At 30.9% G+C, this 23,313-nt stretch overlaps 3 protein-coding genes and 1 long non-coding RNA gene across 4 annotated transcripts; all 4 read right to left on the minus strand.

Moving 5' to 3' along the window:
* Positions 1-1,740: 1,740 nt before the first annotated feature.
* On the minus strand, positions 1,741-3,233 carry LOC123210271. Its single transcript, XR_006501245.1, has 3 exons — positions 3,180-3,233; positions 3,020-3,079; positions 1,741-1,924 (listed from the first exon to the last, which is right to left on the minus strand). It is a non-coding gene; the product is annotated as an uncharacterized LOC123210271 (long non-coding RNA).
* Positions 3,234-5,751: 2,518 nt separating this feature from the next.
* Positions 5,752-7,546, minus strand: LOC123210270 (cytochrome P450 71A1-like). The gene is made up of 2 exons (XM_044628531.1): positions 6,608-7,546; positions 5,752-6,515 (listed from the first exon to the last, which is right to left on the minus strand). The coding sequence occupies exons 1-2, from the start codon at positions 7,523-7,525 to the stop codon at positions 5,904-5,906; spliced, it is 1,530 nt and encodes a 509-aa protein (XP_044484466.1). The 5' UTR covers positions 7,526-7,546; the 3' UTR covers positions 5,752-5,903.
* A 4,985-nt stretch (positions 7,547-12,531) lies between these two features.
* Positions 12,532-14,265, minus strand: LOC123210268 (cytochrome P450 71A1-like). The gene is made up of 2 exons (XM_044628529.1): positions 13,303-14,265; positions 12,532-13,216 (listed from the first exon to the last, which is right to left on the minus strand). Exons 1-2 carry the CDS (start codon positions 14,239-14,241, stop codon positions 12,602-12,604), a joined length of 1,554 nt encoding a protein of 517 aa, XP_044484464.1. The 5' UTR covers positions 14,242-14,265; the 3' UTR covers positions 12,532-12,601.
* Positions 14,266-21,330: 7,065 nt separating this feature from the next.
* On the minus strand, positions 21,331-22,969 carry LOC123210771 (cytochrome P450 71A1-like). The gene is made up of 2 exons (XM_044629244.1): positions 22,025-22,969; positions 21,331-21,942 (listed from the first exon to the last, which is right to left on the minus strand). The coding sequence occupies exons 1-2, from the start codon at positions 22,967-22,969 to the stop codon at positions 21,331-21,333; spliced, it is 1,557 nt and encodes a 518-aa protein (XP_044485179.1).
* Between the last annotated feature and the right edge of the window lie 344 nt (positions 22,970-23,313).

The raw sequence follows: 23,313 nt of genomic DNA on the forward strand, positions 1-23,313 counted from the left end.
CAATTATTTTATTTAGTGAGTGAATAAATAATTAAATTTTTTTTACAGTGGAGGATCTTTCAATTCATATCACGAATCTATCAGTACTATTACAAAATTAAGTAGGGAAAAAGCAAAAGGATTTTGTTTTTATTTTATTTTTTAATTCAACATAACAAAAATAATTAATTATCCATCCAACCCAGGAGTGACTGCTGGCTCCGTATTTTAAAGGCAGAAAGACTTGTTCTCCAGAAGGTTTAGTTCACTGAAAAAATCTTATTCAAATATTTATCCTTAAATCAAATTTGTTAATATCTTTTGATAATAATAAGGGTTTAATTGTTAGTGGATTAAGTAATATTAAAAATAAAATTGTATCTTTGTTTTTTAGTTTAATTTTAAAAGCACATATTTTCTTTAACTTAATTTTAAAAATTAATATTTTCTTTGGTTAAAGTTTTTTTTATTAGTTATTACAACATTTCTTAATTAGTATTTTGACAAAGACTTTAAGATGCTTTTAGACCTCGTGACTAAACTAAAGAATTATTCTATTAGAGATGAATATGATGAACACTTATAATAGAAGTAAAACTTTGTTATCATAATTTACAACGTAACTTATCTTAATATCATAATTTACATAAATTAAAAATGTTCAAGATACATAAATTCAAAATTTTCAAGTTAAATTATTTTAAGTAGTGGGGCACACTAGCTAGTTTTATTTGGCTATATATATGATACAAAGGCAACTTGAAATGGACTTTGGACTTTGGCCTTTGGTGAGGGTAAGGTACTATGTGTGAATCATCACTCATCATAAAATTTTATTGATATAATCAGAAGGGTACTTATTTCGTTGAGATTTATTTGTTTAATATCCGCTTAGCTGTAGAAGTTGTCTTTTTCCTAGGTTACACATGTAATCTGTAATCTCCCATTTTCAATTATGATTTCGAAACATATGCTTTGCTTATTTGTTGTTATCATCTTCATCCAGAGTCTAATTAATACGTAATCACATTATACTTATCTTAATTATCATATAAGAAAATACTACGTCCAGTTAGACCAATAAAAATAATTATTTTTTATATGAATAATGGTATATGTAATTAGTTTTGAATACTCAATTATATATTTAGATTATGTATTATTATGTAATTAAATATTATTTTATTATTAATAATTAATTAATTATATAATGACACATTATGTAAGTATCCTATTAAAATTCAACACCATATATACATAGTTTTATTATTTTTAAATAGTGAAATCTGCAAAGCGAATAGTAAACTTCACATATTACTGAAACCTCCTCTAGCAGTGGTAAACTGTAAAAATATTGTCCACCGAAAAAGAAATATTACGAATTAATATCCGAAGCGTCTATTTTTTTTTTTTTAAAATACTTTAAAATGAACGCATCACTAGAAGTATTTATAAATTATTATAAAAAAACTGAAAATCTAGAAACGAACAAAAGATGCATATATCCCATATGAAAACTGACAGGACCCATCTCGACCTGCTAATCCTACAACTTTTGAAAATACCGTTATAGGCTTAGAAAGGCGAAATGCATCCTGTAATTTTGTTTGAAAAACTTGTCTGCACCATAGTCTAGCACCTAATATAATATCATCTATAGGCCTCCGGCCTTTATATGAATACATGTCAAAATACATCCTGATTAAAGCCAAGAAAATCATAAAGAAACCTGAAATCAGGCCTCCGGCCTTATCATATACATGACAAAATAATTTACATCTTTACTCATTTCAAAAGTTATGAGAACATTGTAATTAGGCCTCCGACCTTTCAACATTTCATAAGTTTATAAAAAAAAACAACAAAAAGTCTATATCCAGCACTAAATATGCTACACCGTGGCACAACCCAACGAAACACTAACCAACACGATCTGGAGGATGTCCTGGAGGGAGGAAAACATTTATAAAGGTGAGCTAAAAGCTCAGTGAGTAGGAAATTTAAATCCTTGAGAATATTTATGCATGTCAAACAATAATATTATGCCATAATATGAGCCACACACCATGCTAATTATGCTTAAACCACATGCTTCTCATGTACATTAACTTGAAACATTCATCACATAATATCATCACACAAGTTGATTTTCACAATAATGAAATTTACAATACTACCTTTATCTCATAGGAGCAAATGAAACATTCATGAATTTTCACTTCCAACTCAATAGCAATACTATCTTTATCTTATAGGTTTCCTTACCTATCAATATTATAAAATATTGATCCATAGGTATCCCACCATTTATATATAAAGATATACATCAAAATATCATATAAAAGGGAAATTTGTCATACCCAAGGATGTCCCCACCTAGGCAGAGCAAAAGAAAAACAACTGTCATACCCGATATACTAAAATCTCACACGGGCAGAGCATTCGATTCTGTCATACTTGACATGAAATAAAGCACAAACAGAGCACTAAATTCTATCGTACCTGTATAGATATAGCACAGGCAGAGCACAAATCGCATAATAGGTAATAATCAGAAACATTCAAATAATATAATTTATTTTCACCATATCAATTTTTGTTTAGAACAATACTCATTGGCAAGCGCCACAATCACCATGAGCAAATCTCAATCACACATTAAATATCAACTAAACACTTCCAACTCACACGAAGCTCAAATAAAACCACTTCCAACTCAACCCCAACACAAATCCTCAATTTAATAAACTTCCAAAATTCCACTTGGTCACTAACTAAAATTGTAAACATAACTTAATTTAAGCATTCTGAATTCACATAATAATATAGCTTTTTCCTTATAACCTCCCATAACCTAAATTCACAACATACATAAAGAAACTATTTCTTTTTTTTTTTTTTTTTTTTTTTTTGAGAGATTTCCACCAAATCCATGCTACCATTTTCAAGGATTTACAATAAATACCATAAAATTTCACAAAACTATAAATAAAATTTATACTAAAAAATCATAAAGAAAGAAAAGTTTATTCTCACTCACTGATTTGGGTAGCCTCTAAGTCAGAGTTGAAATCTCTTGCTAATCTCCCTTCTTCTTCACCTATTCAAACCAGTTAGAAACAATATGATCAAAAATTTGGAAATCCCTAATTTGAGCAAATATAACAAACCCTAAAATTTTTTGAATAAAAATGAAATACCCTATTCCCTTTTCCTATAAATCCCTTTTCTCTTCCTTTCCCTTTCCTTCTTTTTCTTTCTTTTCTTCTTCTTTCTTTTCTTGTCTTTCTTCCCTTCTCTTCTTCCCCTTTCTTTCTCTGTTTTCTCCCATCTGTGCTCTGTTTCTTTTCTTCTTGCTGAAGAAGAAAAGGCTACTGACTTTTATTTGTAAATAAAAGGAAAATTTTCACTTAACCCCCATATATGTGCAAGATTTCGTATAGCCCCCTTTAGTTTCACATATAACCAAGATTTGGGTATTTCAAAAACTCATCCGAAACATCTAAGATCATGGAGTAATCATATACATGCCCCTATATACAACTATACAACTATTTGTATAGGGCCAAAAATCAATAGTATCATATGTATATAACAAAAACCATAGGTAACTAGCCCCCAACTTAGGTCTATTTTCACTAACTTGACCCTGCCTCGCAGCTATTTCGATCATCCGTACCTGTAATCATGAAAGAAAAGGAAATGAGAGATAAGAACACTCAGTAAGGAGAAAGAATTAAGTAAACTATTTTCTTTCCTGTTCTAACTCACTATTGGGACTCAATCTCACATCATAACCTCTATAATAAATTGAAGGGATAATCTAGTTCATTTTTTACTATTTGGGTTATACTTTGTCCTATCTGATGTCTATTTAATACTTTCTAGAAGCTGACTATAGCGATTTGACACTTTTCTAAGCTCGAGCTCTTTTCTTTTCTCTCACTACACCATTTTTGAATCTGAATTATATTCTACTATGAGCATACTCTACTGCAAGCGGACCCTACTATGGGTCTATGTCCTACTACGAATGTGTCCTACTATGGACGTGCCCTATGACGGGTGGTATAGTGTAAAGTGTCCCCTCATAGTTCATAGTATGCATGCGTGCATTATAACTTACTAATTTTGCTTCCATCTAAAACTATTCATAACTTACCAGACTATACTCTTGGGACGACCCTTGAATCTTGAGTCCCAAATTCCTTTTCTTGCTTTTCTTTCTTTTCTTCTTCTTCTTTTCTTTTGCTCTTCTTTATTTCCTTTCCTTCCTTTCTTTCTTCCTTTCCTTTTTCTCCTCCTTTTCTTTCTTTCCAAAAACTGTGAAATATTGTTCACGAGACTGTTCATTTGTTAGGGCAGTCTTTTTGTTCATACAATTTAACAGTCCGAAATGGTCTCTAATTCATACAAGCTATATATTGTTGAAAAGAGAATTCAAGAGCTTTCCAGCAAGCTATAATAACCCTCATGATTTATCCGATAAGGCAGTCAAAACGTGAGATAAATTCAGTGATAAAAACCTGTATTTCCTGTTTATTTGGGTAAAACAGTCTTTTTGGTTCATACAATATTTAACAGTTCAAACGGTCTCTAATTTATATAAGCTATATGTCGTTGAAAAGAGGATTCAAAGATCTTTCCAATAAATTATAATAACACTCATGATTAATCAGATAAGACAGTCAAAACGTGGGATGAAATCAGTGGCAAAAAACTGTCTTTACTGTTTATTTGGTAAGATAGTTTTTTTGTTCATGCAATGTAATAGTCCAAACGGTCTCTAATTCATACAAGCTATATATAATTGAAAAGAAGATTCAAAAAACTTTCCAACAAGCAATAATAACACTCATGATTCGTTAGATAAGACAGTCAAAACGTGGGATGAAATCAGTGATAAAACTGTAAATATTATTCAACTCTCTCCTATGAACAAAATCACACACATAGATACCCAAAATGGCAAAAAAACATTTCTCAACTTCAAAATCATCATTTATAATATAGATCAAAGGAATCAAAAGCCTAAAACATGCAACATATCAAGGATAATACCCTTTACCTTGTTTCAAGTCAATCTTTGCAAGTTGGCTCTCTCCTCCTTGTCTTGCTTCCTTTATGACCAAAATCATCTTAAATCAACACCAAAATACACTAACATATTCATATAACATGCATCTAATATATATAAATATAGGTAAAGGAAAAAGGAAGAGATTTTTTGATTACCAAGGCTTTCAAAGTGCTTCCTCTTATTTTTCTTCCTTATTTATCTTCCAAAGCCCTTCCAAATCACTCACTTTTCTTCAAAAACACAACAAAAATAGGAAGAAAACTGCCTTCTTCTAGAAGAGATGGGAAAAGATGGAAAAAAAAGCTTAAAATGTTTCTTTTTGTCTTTGATGTAACTCGTTGTGTATTCTCTCTTTCTGTATGAGTTACAGAAATTACTATTGTGTATTCTCTATTTCTGTATGAGTTACATCAACAGGAATATTTTAAAAAAATGGGTTACTACTATGATATTTTTATTTAAAGTTTGAGATGAGTAATATATATGTATACACAATTAAGAAAAAAAAGTAAAAAATTCAATATCCCAAAAATTTTACACTGATTCTATTTAGATTTCATTATTTTTTTATTATTATTTAATTTTATATTTATTCAACCTTTAACCTCTATCTTCTGACTCCTAGGGTGTATCCAACTTACAAAGTTTAGCTCGTTGCTATTTAATATATGAAAACAGTCCTAGAAGAAATCTGTTTTCAAACCTTATATTTTATATTCAAAGATAACATGCTTGATAGAAAGCCAGTCCATCTTACAATAATAGTACATCCTTCACTAAGAAAAAGAAAAGCCAACATGCCTAAAATTACATAAATTAAGCATAAAAGCCATAGATAAAATTATCAAGGAGAGTAGAGACTCGGCACAAGATAAAGAGGAATTTTCCGATGGATGGTTAAGCCATCAGTCTCAGTCATATCCAGTTTGTCTTCAGTTAAACCTGCAGGCAGCTTCCAGTCAAACCAATACAAAAGGTTTGCAGTCACATACTCAACAACTGCAACTCCAAATAGCATCCCAGGGCAACCTCTTCTCCCTGCACCAAATGGGATGAATTGAAAGTGTTGACCTCTGAAATCAACCGGGTTGTTCATAAACCTCTCTGGAATAAACTCTATTGGTCTGTCCCAATATTTCGGGTCCCTTTGAATTGCCCATGCATTAACATACACTCTAGTATTTGTAGGAATTTCATAACCTCCAATTTTCACTCTTTCTGTTGTTTCTCGTCCAGCCAGAAGAGGAACTATTGCACGTAACCTTAGACTTTCTTTGATAACACATTTCATATATTCCATCTTCTCAATGTCATCCGCATCAATCTTTGATTTCTTCCCCACTACAGTTCTTACCTCTTGTTGCGCTCTTTTCAATAGACTAGGGTTTTTCACAAGTTCTGCCATTATCCATTCTAACGTTGTTGCAGTTGTGTCAGATCCACCCACATACATATCCTAAAACAAAAAAAATTATAAGAAAGCTTTAATACTATGTGTGGTGCGTGCGCTTGAATGAAAAGAGAGAAGGAAAGAGAGAAATTAATAACTGTAAGGATCGCTTTAAGGTTGTCTCTATTGAGCTCCTCAAACGTGCCATCCTTCTCAAGTTGGAGGAGAATATCCACGAAGTCTTTCTTGTCAGATTGTTTACCTTTACCGTCTCTTTCTTCTATCATATGTTCTTCGATCACCTCATCAAGAAAAGCGTCTAATTTCTTAGAAGTTTCCTTTAAACGAACAATCAGTCCCGTTGCAACGTCGACCCATCCGAAAGATGGAAACATATCTCCAACACAGAAGGATGCCATTTGTGCCATCAGTTTCTTTGCTATCTCCCCAAACTTGCTCTTACCATTTTCTTCTTCAGCTCTCCTACCAAGAATGCAGCGGGTTGCTATATTGTCCGAAACGCCTACTAGCATCGCACTTAAATTAACAGAACCTCCCTTGTAACAAGAACCGCGAATTCTATTCATTAGAACCGCAACTTCCTCTTCTCTAACAAATTGAAATGATTGCACTCTTTTGATACTCAAAAGTTCAAGAACACAAAGCTTCCTAAGTTGTCTCCAATACTCACCATAAGGCGTGAAACCAAGATCAGTGCAATTATAAAAGAAAATTTTTGTCGTTGTGAGTCTGGGGCGGTTGAGGAAACTGATATCTTGAGTCTTCATCATTTCTCTAGCCATCTCAGGTGATGAAACAATGAGAGCCGGAGCATGACCGAAGTGTACAAGCATCAAAGGGCCATACTTCTTTGACAGACCTTCGAGAGTGCGATGGAGGAGAGGGCCTAGCAGCTGATGAAGATTGGCTATTATGGGTAGCTTTGGTGGGGATGGAGGCAAGTTGAGGTTTCTCCTTCTGTTGAGTTTAAGCAACACAAGAACAGAAAGGAGAAGGAGAAAGCAAAGACATAAAGGGGTTTGCGTTAAGAAAGATGCCAGCGGAGCCATTGCCATTTCAAGAATTACTCGTGGGACTGAGAAACATAACCTTGAATCTTTATATAAAGGGATTATTGATTTTGTGCATGACTTTTTTTATTATTTTTTTAATAGTCAACTACAATTTGATTTATTTTAGATATGTTTTTTAATTGTCTAAATATATTGTTTTGATTTACCCCACGACTGTAAGTTCCAAATAATTGATGTATTTGTTCACAATTTTGTATATCTCACTGTCGTAGCTTAAGAGGAATCTTTTTGAGCATATTACGATTCAGGTGTTTTTTAATTTCTGGTTTTAATTTATGTTTATAGTTAAGAACTGTCGAATCTTTCAGTATTTTTACACAAAACAAAAAATTAAGATGAGAAAAAACTAAAAGATTTTGTTTTTATTTTATTTTTCAATTCAACATAACAAAAATCATTAATTATCCATGCAACCCAGGAGTGAATGCTGGCTCCATATTTTAAAGTTAGAAAGACTTATTCCCACTTCAGTCTATTGACAAAATCTTATTCAAGTACCCAACTGTCATTCAAATTTATTAATGTCTTTGGGTGGTAATAAAGGTATAAATATCATTATATTATTAAGTAATATTAAAAAATAAAATTATATTTTCTTTCTTTTGTTTAATTTTTAAAACTCACATGTTCTCTAATTTAATTTTAAAAATTAATATTTTTTCTTGTTAGGGGTTTCTTTTTATTAGTCATTATAGTTGGCCCTCTTATCTTTCAAGAAATTATAGTTATATATCTACAACTATATTTTCTCTTTTCAATCTTTTCAGTGACCCCATAATTACACTCTCTCCATCTTTCTGGCAGCCTCTCTTTCTGTAAATTTTTGGCAAATCTTTTGCCTTTTTTTTTTCGGTGCTTTTTTCTCACAAAATTATACTATCAATTAGAATCACATCTATTAGTATAATTTCAATTGAAATATCACAAAATTAGTGCGATTATAATAATAATTACATCAATTGATATTATTATTGACTAAAATTGGATTGATGAGTACAATTCTAGATATTGCCCATGATAAATGCTGTTAAATAATACTGGTAATTGTAGTTGACTTTTCACATAATTACCAAAGGAAAAACGTTAAGAGCCACATTAATGTTGAAGCTCGTATTTAACTTTCTCTAAAAGAATGAATTGTAATTGAATATCGAATAGAAAGGCGATACAACAATTCTTAATTAGTAGTATTTTGGCAAGGATCTTGGGATGCTTCTTGGTCTTGTGGCTAAACTAAAGAATTGTTTTATTAGGGATGAATATGATGAACACTTGTAATAAAAGTATAACTTTGTTATCATAATTTTCAACGTAACTTGTCTAAATATCATAATTTACCTAAATTAAAAATGTTCAAGTTAAATTACTTAAGTGGTGGGGCACTAACTAGTTTAATTTGGCTGTATATGATACGAAGTCAAAACTTGAAATGGACTTTGCCCTTTGGTTAGGGTAAGCTACTACGTGTGAATTATCAGAAAATCTTTTTAATCATCAGAAAATCTTTTTGTTGACATTATCTTCATCCAGAGTCTTACTAGTCTGTAATCATATTATACTTATTTTAATTCACACGTAGTAGCTTACCCTCATATTACTAGGTTTTGAATATATAATTTAAATATATAAATAATATATTATTATATTATTAGGTGTTTTTTTAAAACCATCAAATTACATAATTTTGAATTGGCACAAGATGAAGATGAACTTTCCAATGAATGGTTAAGCCACTAGCCTCAGTCATGTTTAGTTTGTCTTCAATTAAACATGCAAACAACTTCCAGTAGAACCAGTACAAAAGGTTTGCAGTCACATACTCAATAACAACAACTCCAAATGGCATCTCAGGGCAACCTTTTCTCCTTGCGCAAATGGGATGAATTGAAAATATTGATCTTTGAAATCAACTAGGTTGTTCATCAACCAATGAAGACAGAGCATCATTGTCAGATATAAAGGACAGGGCAGTGGTCAGAGAGAGAGAAAGTAAGAGAAAAATCATCAAAAATATAAAACCTAATAAGAAAAAAATGTGATTTTTTAAAATTTAATTTAGGAGAAAAGAATTGTTAGTTTTCTAAACTTAGGGAGAAATAGATAATATTTTATTATTTTTAATATAATACTAGTTAAATAACAATTTTATCTCTATAGTTAACTATTGTTGTTACTTTTAATAACTTATGAGAGAGAATTTAAATTTTTGATAGTTAACTGGTGAAAGATTGAATATGCATCAAACCTTAGGTGAGAAATAGTCATTTGGCCTAAATATTAATTAATTGATGTGGTCAATAGTAAGGAGAAAGAAGTCCATCAACTTGGCATGTGGATTTCTTCTTTAGTATTAACCCAAACAATGATTCAAATTGCCTGCCATTTGAATAAGTTATCGGATTGACTCTTAGGATCACACGTTGTTGGACTTATTAACCACATCATTAATTATAATATATCATTATATTATTAAATTATTTAAAAAATTATGATAAAATAATACTCCGTCAATTGACTACATATTTATTACTACATATAATTTTACACTTGACAAAATGTTAAATAAATCATTTAATTATTAAAAATTTAAAAATATTATGAAATCTTAAAGAATATAATAAATTACCTTCAATAATTCTTAACTTCTTTGACGAATTGTTATGAGTTGCAGGCAGGAGTTGACGATTTCTTTAAGTGAAAATGAAATTGTACCTAATAAATATTAAAAGAATGAAATTAAACCTATTTAAATAATAGAATAATTTTATATTTACGTTAGGATAATCTTTCTGAAGATTATATGCTCAACAGCTGAAGTCGGCAGTAGGCATTAGTTTATAGCTTGAGCTCGTTAATTATATTACCAACCAGATCATTTTCAAATCTTTCAGGGAGAAACTCCTCGACCATGTCCCGACATTTCAGATCCCTTTGAATAGGCCATGTATTGGTCAACACTCTTCTTGTCTTCGGTAACTCTCGTGCTGTGTCTGCAGATGAAACATGGAGAGTTTGAGCAGTGCCCTTGGATAGATTTTGCAGAGAACGGCGAGTTAGAGTGCCTAGCTGATGTAAATTTCTACACCTGAGGGGATTTGAATATCTATATACTTACAGGATTTTAGATCTTTTTCCCTAAGTAAAAAACAAGTAATTTAACTTGTTTTGTTAGCACAAGGATATAAAAACTATGGTTTGAAACTTGGATTAGATCAACTGGTTTAAACCAATCTGATTGGGATCAAATCCCAACCCAACTTGGGCATTGTATTATGTAAAACTTCAAATGAATTGAAACACCCTTTACATTATATTATATATTAACCAAACTTTAAGCTAAAACCCAAACTTAGGTTAGGCCAAAGTAAATTCGACCGGTTCAATTTAATTTGTAGAACTTTGGCTTGCATTTAAAAAAAAAAAAAACTTAAGGATTGGGTTTTCACATCCCCAGCAATGGAAGGAGAAGGTTTAAGAGAATCGTATCGATTAGTATAATTTCAACTAAAATCCAAAAAAAAACAGTGCGGCTCTAATTGAGAATTGCACAAATTGAAATAATTATAAACTGAAATTACATTGATCAATGCAATTATAGATATTATTTGTGATGAATGATGTTAAATAACACCGATCATTATAGTTAACTTTTCATATAATTATCAAAATAAAACATTAAGAGTCACATCAATATTGAAAATCGTATTCATCTCTATCGAAAATAATGAATTGTAACTGAATATCAAATGGAAAGAGACAAAACCATTCTTAATCAATATTTTCGCAAGGATCTTGAGAAACTTTTCGTGGCTGCTCGCAATGGAGTAAAGCTATGTTATCAGAGAAATATATAATATCATAAATTTTTAAACAACGTAACTTCTGTAAATATCACAATTTACGTAAATTCAAAATTTCCTAGTTAAATTATTTAAGTAGGTGGGCATACTAGCTAGCTATACATGTTACAAAAGTCAAAAACTTGAAATGGCCTTTGGACTTTGGTGAGGTAAGGTACCATCTGTGAGTCGGGAGAAAATTTTATTGATATAATTTGATGGATACTTTGTTTGTAGAGACTTGTTTAATATCCGCTTAGGTGTAGGAGTTGTCTTACTCCTTGGTTGCGCATTTAATTTGAAATCTCCCATTTTCAAGTATGATTTAGAAATATATATATATATATATATATATATATATATATATATATATATATATATATATATATATATTATTATTGTTATTATTATCTTCGTCCGTAATCATATTATAATTATTTTAATTATCATATAAGAAGATACTTGGTCTAATTAGACATATAATATTTATTAATTTAATTAATACAATATGTAACCAGTTTAAATTACTTAATTATATATTAATATAATGTGTTATTATATAATTAGATGTTATTTTATTTATAATATAAAATCAATTAACTAAATAATGATACATTATTAAAATATCTAATTGAGTGCTTAATACTAGATATATACAATTTTATTGTTTTTATATATAATTTTAAGCATTTGTTTACTAGGTTCATAGTTGAATCTGCGAAATTAATAAAATACTTCACAAATTATTGGAATTTATGGCAATTCCAAAGAGTTAAAGGTGATCAACTAACCTTTTTTAACTCTCTCTCTCTCTCTCTCTCTCTCTCTCTCTCTCTCTCTCTCTCTCTCTCTATATATATATATATATATATATATATATATATATATATATATATATATATACACACCTTATATTTCTATACTTATCTTTATTAGATTTTCTTTTATTTTTTCTCTCTTATTCACTATTTATATTTTATTTTTATTCATCCTTTTTATTTTTAGGTATATGTATCCAACTTACCAAGCTTAACGCGCTGCTACTTTATACATGAAAATAATTTTGGAAGAAATCTGATTTCAAACTTTATTTTTTATTTTCAAAGATAACATCCTTCATAGAAAGCCATCTATTTTACAATAATAGTACATTCCTTGAAAAGAAATAGGAAAAAAACATGATTAAAATTACATAAATTAAGCATAAGCATAGATAAATTTATGAAGGGGAGTAGAGAGTTGGCACAAGATGAAGAGGAACTTTCCGATGAATGGCCAAGCCAGTAGTCTCAGTCATATCCAAATTTTTTTCAGTTAAATCTACTGGCAACTTCCAGTCAAACCAGTACAAAAGGTTTGCAGTCACATACTCAACAACAGCAACTCCAAATGGCATCCCAGGGCAGCCTCTTCTTCCTGCACCAAATGGGATGAATTGAAAGTGTTGACCTTTGAAATCAATCGGGTTGTTCATAAACCTCTCTGGAATAAACTCTTTTGGTTTGTCCCAATATTCGGGGTCCCTTTGAATTGCCCATGCATTAACATACACTCTAGTATTAGCAGGAATTTCATAGCCTCCCATTTTCACACTTTCTGCTGTTTCTCGTCCAACTAGGAGAGGAATTGTTGCACGTAATCTCAGACTTTCTTTGATGACACATTTCACATATTCCATCTTCTCAATGTCATTTGCATCAATCCTTGATTTGTTCCCTATCACTGTTCTTACTTCCTGTTGGGCTCTCTTTAATAGATTAGGGTTTTTCACAAGTTCTGCCATCACCCATTCTAAAGTTGTTGTAGTTGTATCAGCTCCTGCCATATACATATCCTGAAACAAAGAAATTACAAGAAAGCTTTAGCACTATGGGCAATGCGGGCGCTTGAGTAAAAGGATAAGGAAAGAGAGAAATTAACCATAAGAATCGCTTTAAGGTTATCTTTGTTGAGCTCCTCAAATGTGTCATCCTTCTGAAGTTGGAGGAGAATATCTACAAAGTCTTTTCTATTAGACTGTTTGCCATCTCTTTCTTTTATCCTGTGTTCTTCGATGACCTCATCAAGAAAAGCATCTAGTTCCTTAAAAGTTGCCTTCAAACGACCAATCAGTCCCGTTGCAACGTCGACCCATCCGAAGGATGGAAACATATCTCCAACACAGAAGGATGCCATTTGTGCCATCAGTTTCTTTGCTATCTCCCCAAACTTGCTCTTACCATTTTCTTCTTCAGCTCTCCTACCAAGAATGCAGCGGGTTGCTATATTGTCCGAAACGCCTACTAGCATCGCACTTAAATTAACAGAACCTCCCTTGTAACAAGAATCGCGAATTTTATTCATTAGAACCGCAACTTCCTCTTCTCTAACAAATTGAAATGATTGCACTCTTTTGATACTCAAAAGTTCAAGAGCACAAAGCTTCCTAAGTTGTCTCCAATACTCACCATAAGGCGTGAAACCAAGATCAGTGCAATTATAAAAGAAAATTTTTGTCGTTGTGAGCCTGGGGCGGTTGAGGAAACCGATTTCTTGAGTCTTCATTATTTCTCTAGCCATCTCAGCTGATGAAACAATGAGAGCCGGAGCATGACCGAAGTGTATGAGCATCAAAGGGCCATACTTCTTCGAGAGGCCTTCAAGAGTGCGATGGAGGAGAGGGTCTAGAAGCTGGTGAAGATTGCCGATTATGGGTAGCTTCGGTGGGGATGGAGGCAAGTTGAGGTTTCTCCTTCTATTGAGTTTAAGCAACATAAGAACAGAAAGGAGAAGGAGAATCCAAAGAGATAAGGGTGTTTGCAGAGTTTTTGTGTCTAGCTCTACCCAAATTTGCTGTAGAAAAGATACCATCAGAGCCATTTCTACCTCAAGAATTACTCGTAGGACTAAGAAGCACAACCTTCAGTCTTTATATAAAGAAATTAATTAAACTACCTGTATGGCAAAGAATGAACTGTTGTGTTCACCACCTGCGTTTCGGATTTGTTTTTAGTTTTTTTTTTTTTTTTTTTAATAAGTAAATATTCACATTGTAAAAAACACAAGTCCAAGCGTCAAACAACCTAGGCTCGCCCTCAAGAAAAGAGGGCAGCAAAACACATTACTCTGAATCACTCTAAGACAAGCCAATAATAACAGTACCAAAGCAAATCAAAATCTAAAACGCTAGAGCACAGAACTACCAAAAGCTAGCAGCCTAGCAACACAAAACACAAATGAACAAGAAGTCAAAAATCCTGAGACACAAGGGAAACCATGGACCAAAATGGAGAAACTCAAACTAAATAAATTCCTACTATTATTTGTTTCAAACGTATTATTTTGGCTTGCACGCACTGCGTAGGTTTGCTTTTTTATTTTATATTGTGGGATACATTGATATTTGAAGGGAATTCAAAACCACTAACCAAAGAGATTTCAACTTGCAATTCAATAGCATTTTGAACAAACGGAATTGAAAGCTCAGATCAACTTCAGATTTGAGCATAAAAGTTGAGCAATTAGGATTTTGGAAATAATATTTTAAATCCGGAGTATTTATTTTGTATGTTTCATTTCAACTTTATAATCGACCTATTTGTTTTTTAATTTTATTTAAATTGGATTTAGTCCCAATAATATAAGCTAAGAGAAATTAGCCATGTAAACATTGGGATGATCTTTAATTTCTTATTCTAATTTTCGTTTATCGTTGAGAGCTAAGTGTCGGATCTTTCAAGATTGTTTCTATTTAACTTTTTTAATTCAACATAATAATAATGATAATACTGAATGGTTCATCCAACCCAAGAGTGGCTACTGGCTCCATAATTTAATTTTTGAACTCGTTTTAAAGGTGAAAGACGCAGGCTACTTCTGCCTATCAATTAGATATTAGGCAATTTCTTGTCCTTACCAACAATCATTTACAATATTATATATATTTATATATTAAAATAACCATGAATTTACAGCAAAGTCAATTGCCTTACCAAATTTGAAATCATTACACAAGAGAATCCTGAACGGAAAAAAATATTCTTTATCCAAATTACTGTAGGTAAAACACAGGCAAACATAAAAAGTAATTACTAATAACTAGAGAAAAATAATGTACCTGATTATTATGAAAATCATTTTCATTATATTAGTGATTAATTATTTTTATTTTTATTAAAAATAAATAAATTTGTTATTTTAATAAAAAAATATAGTTGTTAAAAGTATATTTTTTATCATTAAAAAATTTTAACAACAAGAAATCACGTTGTTGCTAATAGTTATAGTTTTTTTTATTAAAAATAGTTTTTAATAATTTTAATGAGAGAAATTATAACAATAAACAATAATTAAAGTTTTTTTATTGTCTAAACTTTTTAATTATGGAAAATATATTTTTAAAAGTAATTTTTCTTTTGTTAAAATTATAAATTTATTTAGTTTTAATGATAGTATAAATAATTAATTATTAAAATCATAAAACAATAAGTTATTTAACCAATTGTTAATTTTGTCTGATTATTACTAATTTTTTATAAAAAATGGATTTATTTAAGTTAACCTCGAACTCGAATCAAATAATAAAGGGTTTAGTTCTTTATTGGCTCAAGATAGATTGGCCAAAATTTTTTTTATCTCAAACTTCCTTTTTTGAGTTCAATTCAAATTTAGTTCAAAAAATTGTATGCTACAGTAAAATCTCTATATAGTAATAATCTAGAATTATATGACACAATATTTTATTCTCTACAATTTTGAACTTTTGGGTACCTAAAACAATTATTTAGAGTCTGCTAACACCATTTATGATTCTCAGTCATAAATGGCATCTCATGGGTCATGCAAAAATCAAGTTCATCAACCTTTCATTGCCAGGGATATGAGATGGGTTCTTTAATAATTTATTTATTTGTAAATTTATGTGTTACAGAAGCCGAAAAAATGAATAAAGTTTTAGTTTGGTGATTAGAGAATTCAAAACACCAAAAAAAAAAAAAAAAAAAACCTCTGCCGTTGTTAAAAGGAAACCTAATTAAGTTTCATGCCTCTCCGTAGTCAAAGCTCAAAGGTGGAATCTGCTTCATTACTTTTCTACCGCAGGGAAATTCGATTTTGAAGAACTGTGTCGGAGTTAGCTGGGTGGGTGGATGTGTGACAAGGATAAGTCAGTGTGGAAAATGGTGTGACGAAAGACAGGCTCAGGAGTGCTGCTAAAAAAGTGTTTAAAGAAATTACTTGTAATTTTATATTTGTTTTAAAAATTATAGAGGTAAATATATTTTGTTTATCTAATTATCATAACGTCTTTAAAAATTAAAAAAATGGCATAATATCTGTAAACTACCAGAGATCTTTTACAGTACTAGGCGTAAAGTTGCTTTGATGATTTTTAAATAAATTTGCGTACGAATTTAGGGCATGCCTGTAGGCTGTAGGACGTGAAATTAAAACATAAAAAAAACCTTAAATTAAAACATGAAAAATAACAAAAAAGAGTGTCCAATTCCAGATCAGAGAAACCAACACCAAGAAAATTTAAGGATCGGAAAAACCAACACCAAGAATCAAAGAAAATTTAACTGGAAAATACATCAATCTTTCATTAAAGCCAAGATTGGTTTCAAACACGTTTTTATACATCAAAGAATGAATGCCTGAGGGCATCGCTGGCTGTTAGTCTGTCCATGGGGTCATAACTAAGCAGTCCTCGCAATAGATGTATGAGATCCCCAGCTGAGTGATTAACATGCTACATTATTAGGTCCTAAAAGAACCCGAAGATAAACACAGTTTATTACCAGATTTACAGATTACGCCATCAAAATTTCCATCATGTGAATAAAATACAAACCTGAAGACGAGGAAGCTGGACAACAGCTTTCATGCTTTCCCTTGAGGTTGCACCTTCTGGCCAGTCCAACCTACCTCTTCTCATATTCTTCTCTGCTTGTCGGCTGATTGGTGAAAAGAAAACTATTAATTTATATTTTAACGGCCAAAAGACTTATTTAGTGAAAACTCAAACTCCTATCTAATAGTTTTCAAAAACTTAAACTCTCACTTATTACTTAAGTTTTATTAAAATTTTTTTTATGACTAAGAGTAAAATCATCATTTCATCAAAAAAGTTAAAAAATTATAATTTTATCTCATTTCGCTCCCTAGGTTTTAAAAAGCAACAATTTTATTATAATCTAAAACTTTTCCAGTTTTAAAAAATTGCTTTTCCCCCTATATCCCTAGGGTTTCGATCTTCCATCTTCAACCATCATATTCGCCGATGGGAACCGTAGTGGCCGAAGATGGAAGATCGAAACCCTAGGGATTTAGGGGCGAAAAACCATTTTTTAAAATTGGAAAAGTTTTAGGTTAGGGTGAAATCGTTACTTTTCAAAACCTGAGGGGCAAAATGAGTTAAATTTATAATTTTTTAACCTTTTGGTGAAACGATAATTTTACACTTAATTCTAACAGAAAATTCTAACAAAAGTTTAATGATAGATAAAAGTTCAAATTTTTAAAAGTTGGTGAGTAAAAGTTTGAGTTTTCACTGAACCTTGGGTGGGAATAAGTCTTTCAACCTATTATAATTAATAAATACATGGACTACGCTATAGTAGGACAAAATATCACTCACTTTATCCACTTTCCATCCTATAAAAAAAGGAAGATCACTGCATAGTAATTTTAATAATTTCCATAATTTTCTTAATACGTGATTATAAGATCAAATTTCCTCTTTATCCTCTGTTATGATGTGATGTCATAATTATGTTCTATTATAGTAGAATAACAAGATCAATTGATCTTTTAAGATATTTAGATTCAATATATTAATACATGTGCATATCTTTCTAATGTATTTACCTTAATTATCATCTTTTTCTTGTGTCATGTAAATTTATGGTAGTACATAAATGATAGATCAACAATTTTGTGACATATATGGCCACTATGCCAAATTTTCATAATAGAATATTGTTATCATAACAATATATATAAAATTTTGAGTAGCAAATTGAATCACTTAAAAGACCGCACGTTCTGTTAACAATTATTTCTTCCATAAAATTAAAATATACCACTGTTGATGTGTACTTTCACTGTCAGCAAGTGCAATTTACAAAACTAAAGTTTACCATGGCTGGATTCGGAAAGAAATTTTGTGTCATGGAAGAATTTTTTTTTTTAATTTATGACTTTTTTGTTTGGTTCATGCTTTTTTTCAATAAATCTAGAGCTAACAATTTTTAATATGACCCATTAACCTAATACAATATAACACAAAAAAATTGGGTTAAAGTTAAGTTTTTTCACACAAAATTTATTTTGGATCAATCTGATATGATTTGAAATTAAATCAAATAATGTTAGAGTTTACACGAAATTAACCTCGATATGACTTAAATCAATTCAAATATTTTTGAAAAATGTTACTTTAATAGAATTTTTTAGAGATAAATTATAGAAATGTTAAAAGACAATATTAACACCAGTTGGAATATTTACATATTGATATAGTTGTATCTTTATATAATTATAATTACTCAAAAATATTTTACTTTATGATTAAGTAATAAGAATGTGATCATTAGGTTAGATATATCATTGACATGTTTTAAAGGTTTTAGTATATAATTTTTAGATCATTTATAGACAAGACAAAATGTTATATTATAAGTCTATTAATAATATGTTGGAGTAATTTAGTGAAGAAATTAAAATGATAAAAACATTTTAGAGAGTGAAAATAATAAATAATTTTGAGTTAATTTGAATATTAGAGGATTGAATTAGGGTTAAAAAATTTCGATATGATTCTAATTCAAATCAGGTTAGAATTGAAGATCTTTGATACTAAATATGAATTGACATGACACAAATACGATCTAATGACATGAATTATCAAGTCTAAATAAATCTAAGAATGAAGAACTTCTAGTAGTTCTAACAAATTACACTCTAACCTTAAGTACTTTATTTTTTATCCGTTTTCATTTCATTCTTGCAATTTCTTATCCAATTAGGAATCTCATGGATTTGGTGTGATTATAACTGAAATATCACCAAATTAGTGTAATTCCATTTTAGAATCGCATTAATTAGAATAATTTTGACGAAATCCCATAAAATTAGTGCTATTTTAATTGAGAATTATACTAATTGATGTGATTATCTATTGAAATTATATTGATCAGTGCAATTCTGGATATTACTCATGATGAATGTTGTTAAATATTCTGATTACTATAGTTGATTCTTCACATAATTACCAAAGGAAGGGGCTGTTTGGTTGAAGTGTTTTAAAGATTACTTTGGTAATCTATCTTTTATTACTTACATTACTTTATTTGGTTTATCAGTAATGAAAGATTTCAGTAATCTTTTATTATTACCAATACTGACGTGACAGGTAGATGGTAAGATTATTACTTTTACTTTAGGTATTAAAATATTACTAAGGTAATCTTGATTTTATTATAATTATATTATTATTTATTAATTTTTTAAGACAAAAATAAAGTTATTTTTAATTAATATAACAAATAATATAAAAAATATTTAAAAATAATTATATTTAAGGGAATTTAAGTAAAATAATTTACTAGTATTCTTTTATTACCGTTAACCAAATACATTAATTATTTATTCCATCCATTTTTATCAATAGTAATCATTTATACCTAGTAATCTTCCCAGTAATCAATCTTCGAGGAATCTCCTTATTTTGATAATAAAACATTACCTAAACCAAACGCCCTTAAGAGTCACGCCAATGCTGAAGCTCCTATCCATCTTTGTCTAAAATAATAAATTGTAATTGAATATCAAATGGAAAGAGACAAAACCATTCTTAATTAATATCTTCTCAAAGAGGTTGGGATGCTTTTCGTGACTAAACTAAAGACTAGGAATTTTTTTTATTAAAGATGAATGTGATGAACGCTTGTAATAGAAGTAAAACTTTGTTATCATTAACTTTTAAATAACGTAACTAGTGTAAATATCATAATTTACATAAATTCAAAATTTCCAAGTTAATATATTTAAGTAGCGGGGCATACTAGCTAGTTTTATTTGGTTATATATGATACAAAAGTCAAAACTTGAAATGTTGTTTGGCCTTTGGTGAATCATGAGAAAATCTTATTAATTTAAGTTGATGGATACTTGGTATGAATAGATTTATTTGTCTAATACCGCTTAGGTCACGGAGGAGTTGTCTTCTTCTTATGTCACCCATTTAATCTGCAATCTCCCTATTTCAATTATGATTTTGACATATATGTTTTTCTTATTGTTCTAATTATCTCCATATGGAGTCTAATTAATCTAAATCACATTAAACTTATGTTAATATTATCATATAAGAATATGCTTCTACCACTTAGAACAATATTCGTAATTGAATCGAGAAATTTAACAATAGACTTCATTTATTATGCATACCTCTTTGGACAGTGGCGGATTCAAAGGGGTTTAGAGTGGTTTATTGACCTGTGTTGAGTATAAATAATTATAGTTTTATATGTATAATACTAATTATTAAAATTTTATACAGACCTTTGTTAGATTTTCTTATTTCTTATTGATTAGTTAGATTTTGTTTGCATTGAATCTTTATGACCCGTTAATTTTTATCTCCACGTCCAGGCATGTCCTCCGATCCTAAGGGTATGCATTAAAATAAATAAATAAATAATTCATAGTGTATCCAACCTTCAAAGTTTAGCTCGCTCGCTGCTACTTTATTGTTTATTCGGCAGTTCATTGTTATTGTTACTTAATACATGAAAACAAGCTTTCGAAGAAATTTGATTTCAAACTTTTTTATTTTATTTTCAATAATAACACGCTTCATGGAAAGCCAGCCAATCTTACAAAAATATTACATTCTTCGCGAAGAAATAGAAAAAAAAAACATGATTAAAGTTACATAAATTAAGCATAAAACCATAGATAAATTTATTAAGGAGAGTAGAGAGTTGGCACAAGATGAAGCGGAACGCTCCTATGAATGGCAATGCCATTAGCCTCAGTCATGTCCAGTTTGTCTTCGGTTATACCTGCAGGCAATTTCCAGTCAAACCAATACAGAAGGTTTGCAGTCACATACTCAATAACAGCAACTCCAAATGTCATCCCAGGACAACCTCTTCTCCCCGCACCAAAAGGGATGAATTGAAAGTGTTGACCTTTGAAATCAATCGAGTTGTTCATAAATCTCTCTGGAATAAACTCTTCTGGTCTCTCCCAATGTTCTGAGTCCCTTTGAATTGCCCAAGCGTTAACATACACTCTAGTATTAGCAGGAATTTCATAACCTCCCATTTTCACATTTTCTGTAGTTTCTCGTCCAACCAAAAGAGGAGCTGTTGCACGTAATCTCAAACTTTCTTTGATGACACATTTCACATATTCCATCTTCTCAATGTCGTTCACATCAATCTTTGTTTTGTTCCCTACCACAGTTCTTACCTCTTGTTGGGCTCTCTTTAATAGGTTAGGGTTTTTTATAAGTTCTGTCATCACCCATTCTAAAGTTGTTGAAGTTGTATCAGCTCCTCCCACATACATATCCTGAAACAAAGAAATTACAAAAAAGCTTTAGAACCATACGTGGTGCATGTGTTTGAGTGAAAAGAGAAGGAAAGAGAGAAACCATAAGGATTGCTTTAAGGTTGTCTTTATTGAGCTCCTCAAACATGCCATCTCTATGAAGTTGGAGGAGAATATCCACGAAGTCTTTCTTGTCAGACTGCTTACCTTTACCATCTCTTTCTTCTATCCTATGTTCTTCGATTACCTCATCAAGAAAAGCATCTAATTCCTTGAAAGTTGCCTTCAAACGGCCAATCAGTCCTGTCACTACATCTACCCACCCAAAAGACGGAAACATATCTCCAATACAGAGGGATGCAAATTGTGACGTCAGTTTCTTTGCTATCTCCCCAAACTTGCTCTCACCATTTTCTTCTTCAGCTCTCCTACCAAGAATGCAGCGGGATGCTATATTGTCCGAAACACCTACTAGCATCGCACTTAAATTAACAGAACCTCCCTTGTAACAAGAACCGCGAATTTTATTCATCAAAACGACAACTTCCTCTTCTCTAACATATTGAAATGATTGCACTCTTTTAATACTCAGGAGTTCAACGACACAAAGCTTCCTAAGTTGTCTCCAATACTCGCCATAAGGCGTGAAAGCAAGATCAGTGCAATTATAAAGGAAAATTTTTGCCGTTGTGTGTCTGGGGCGGTTGAGGAAACCGATATCGTGAGTCTTCATCATTTCTCTAGCCATATCAGCAGATGAAACAATGAGAGCCGGAGATTGACCGAAGTGTACGAGCATCAGAGGGCCATACTTCTTTGACAAGCCTTGGAGAGTGCGATGGAGGAGAGGGCCTAGCAGTTGGTGAAGATTGCCGATAATGGGTAGCTTTGGTGGGGATGGAGGCAAGGTGAGGTTTTTCCTTCTATTGAGTTTAAGCAACAAAAGAACAGAAAGGAGAAGGAGAATGCAAAGCCATAAACCGGTCTGCAGAGGTGTTACGTCTAGCTCTACCCAATTTTGCATTAAGAAAGATACCAGCGGAGCCATTTCTATTTCACGAATTACTGATTGAGCGATGAATTGATTTGGGAAGAAGCTTTACAGAATCAAGATTCAAGATTCCAGCAAAGCAAGAAACTAGTGTAGTTTACAGCTGAATCTTATACAAGATTACATCAGACGTGTACATAAGCTAAAGCTAAGATTACACATGCATATAAACTGGGGCTAAAGCTGCAATGTCTGAAGTGAGAAATTACTCTTTTAGCCATTGCATTTACATACATAAAATAATTTTACTGACTTTAAGAAATTTATACTGTTCATACATCATAATCTTTCAAGTCATATAACGAATCTTTCAGTATTTTTGCACAAAACAAAAAATATTA

The sequence above is a fragment of the Mangifera indica genome, chromosome 3 (assembly GCF_011075055.1).
Source record: "Mangifera indica cultivar Alphonso chromosome 3, CATAS_Mindica_2.1, whole genome shotgun sequence".
Taxonomy (NCBI): domain Eukaryota; kingdom Viridiplantae; phylum Streptophyta; class Magnoliopsida; order Sapindales; family Anacardiaceae; genus Mangifera; species Mangifera indica.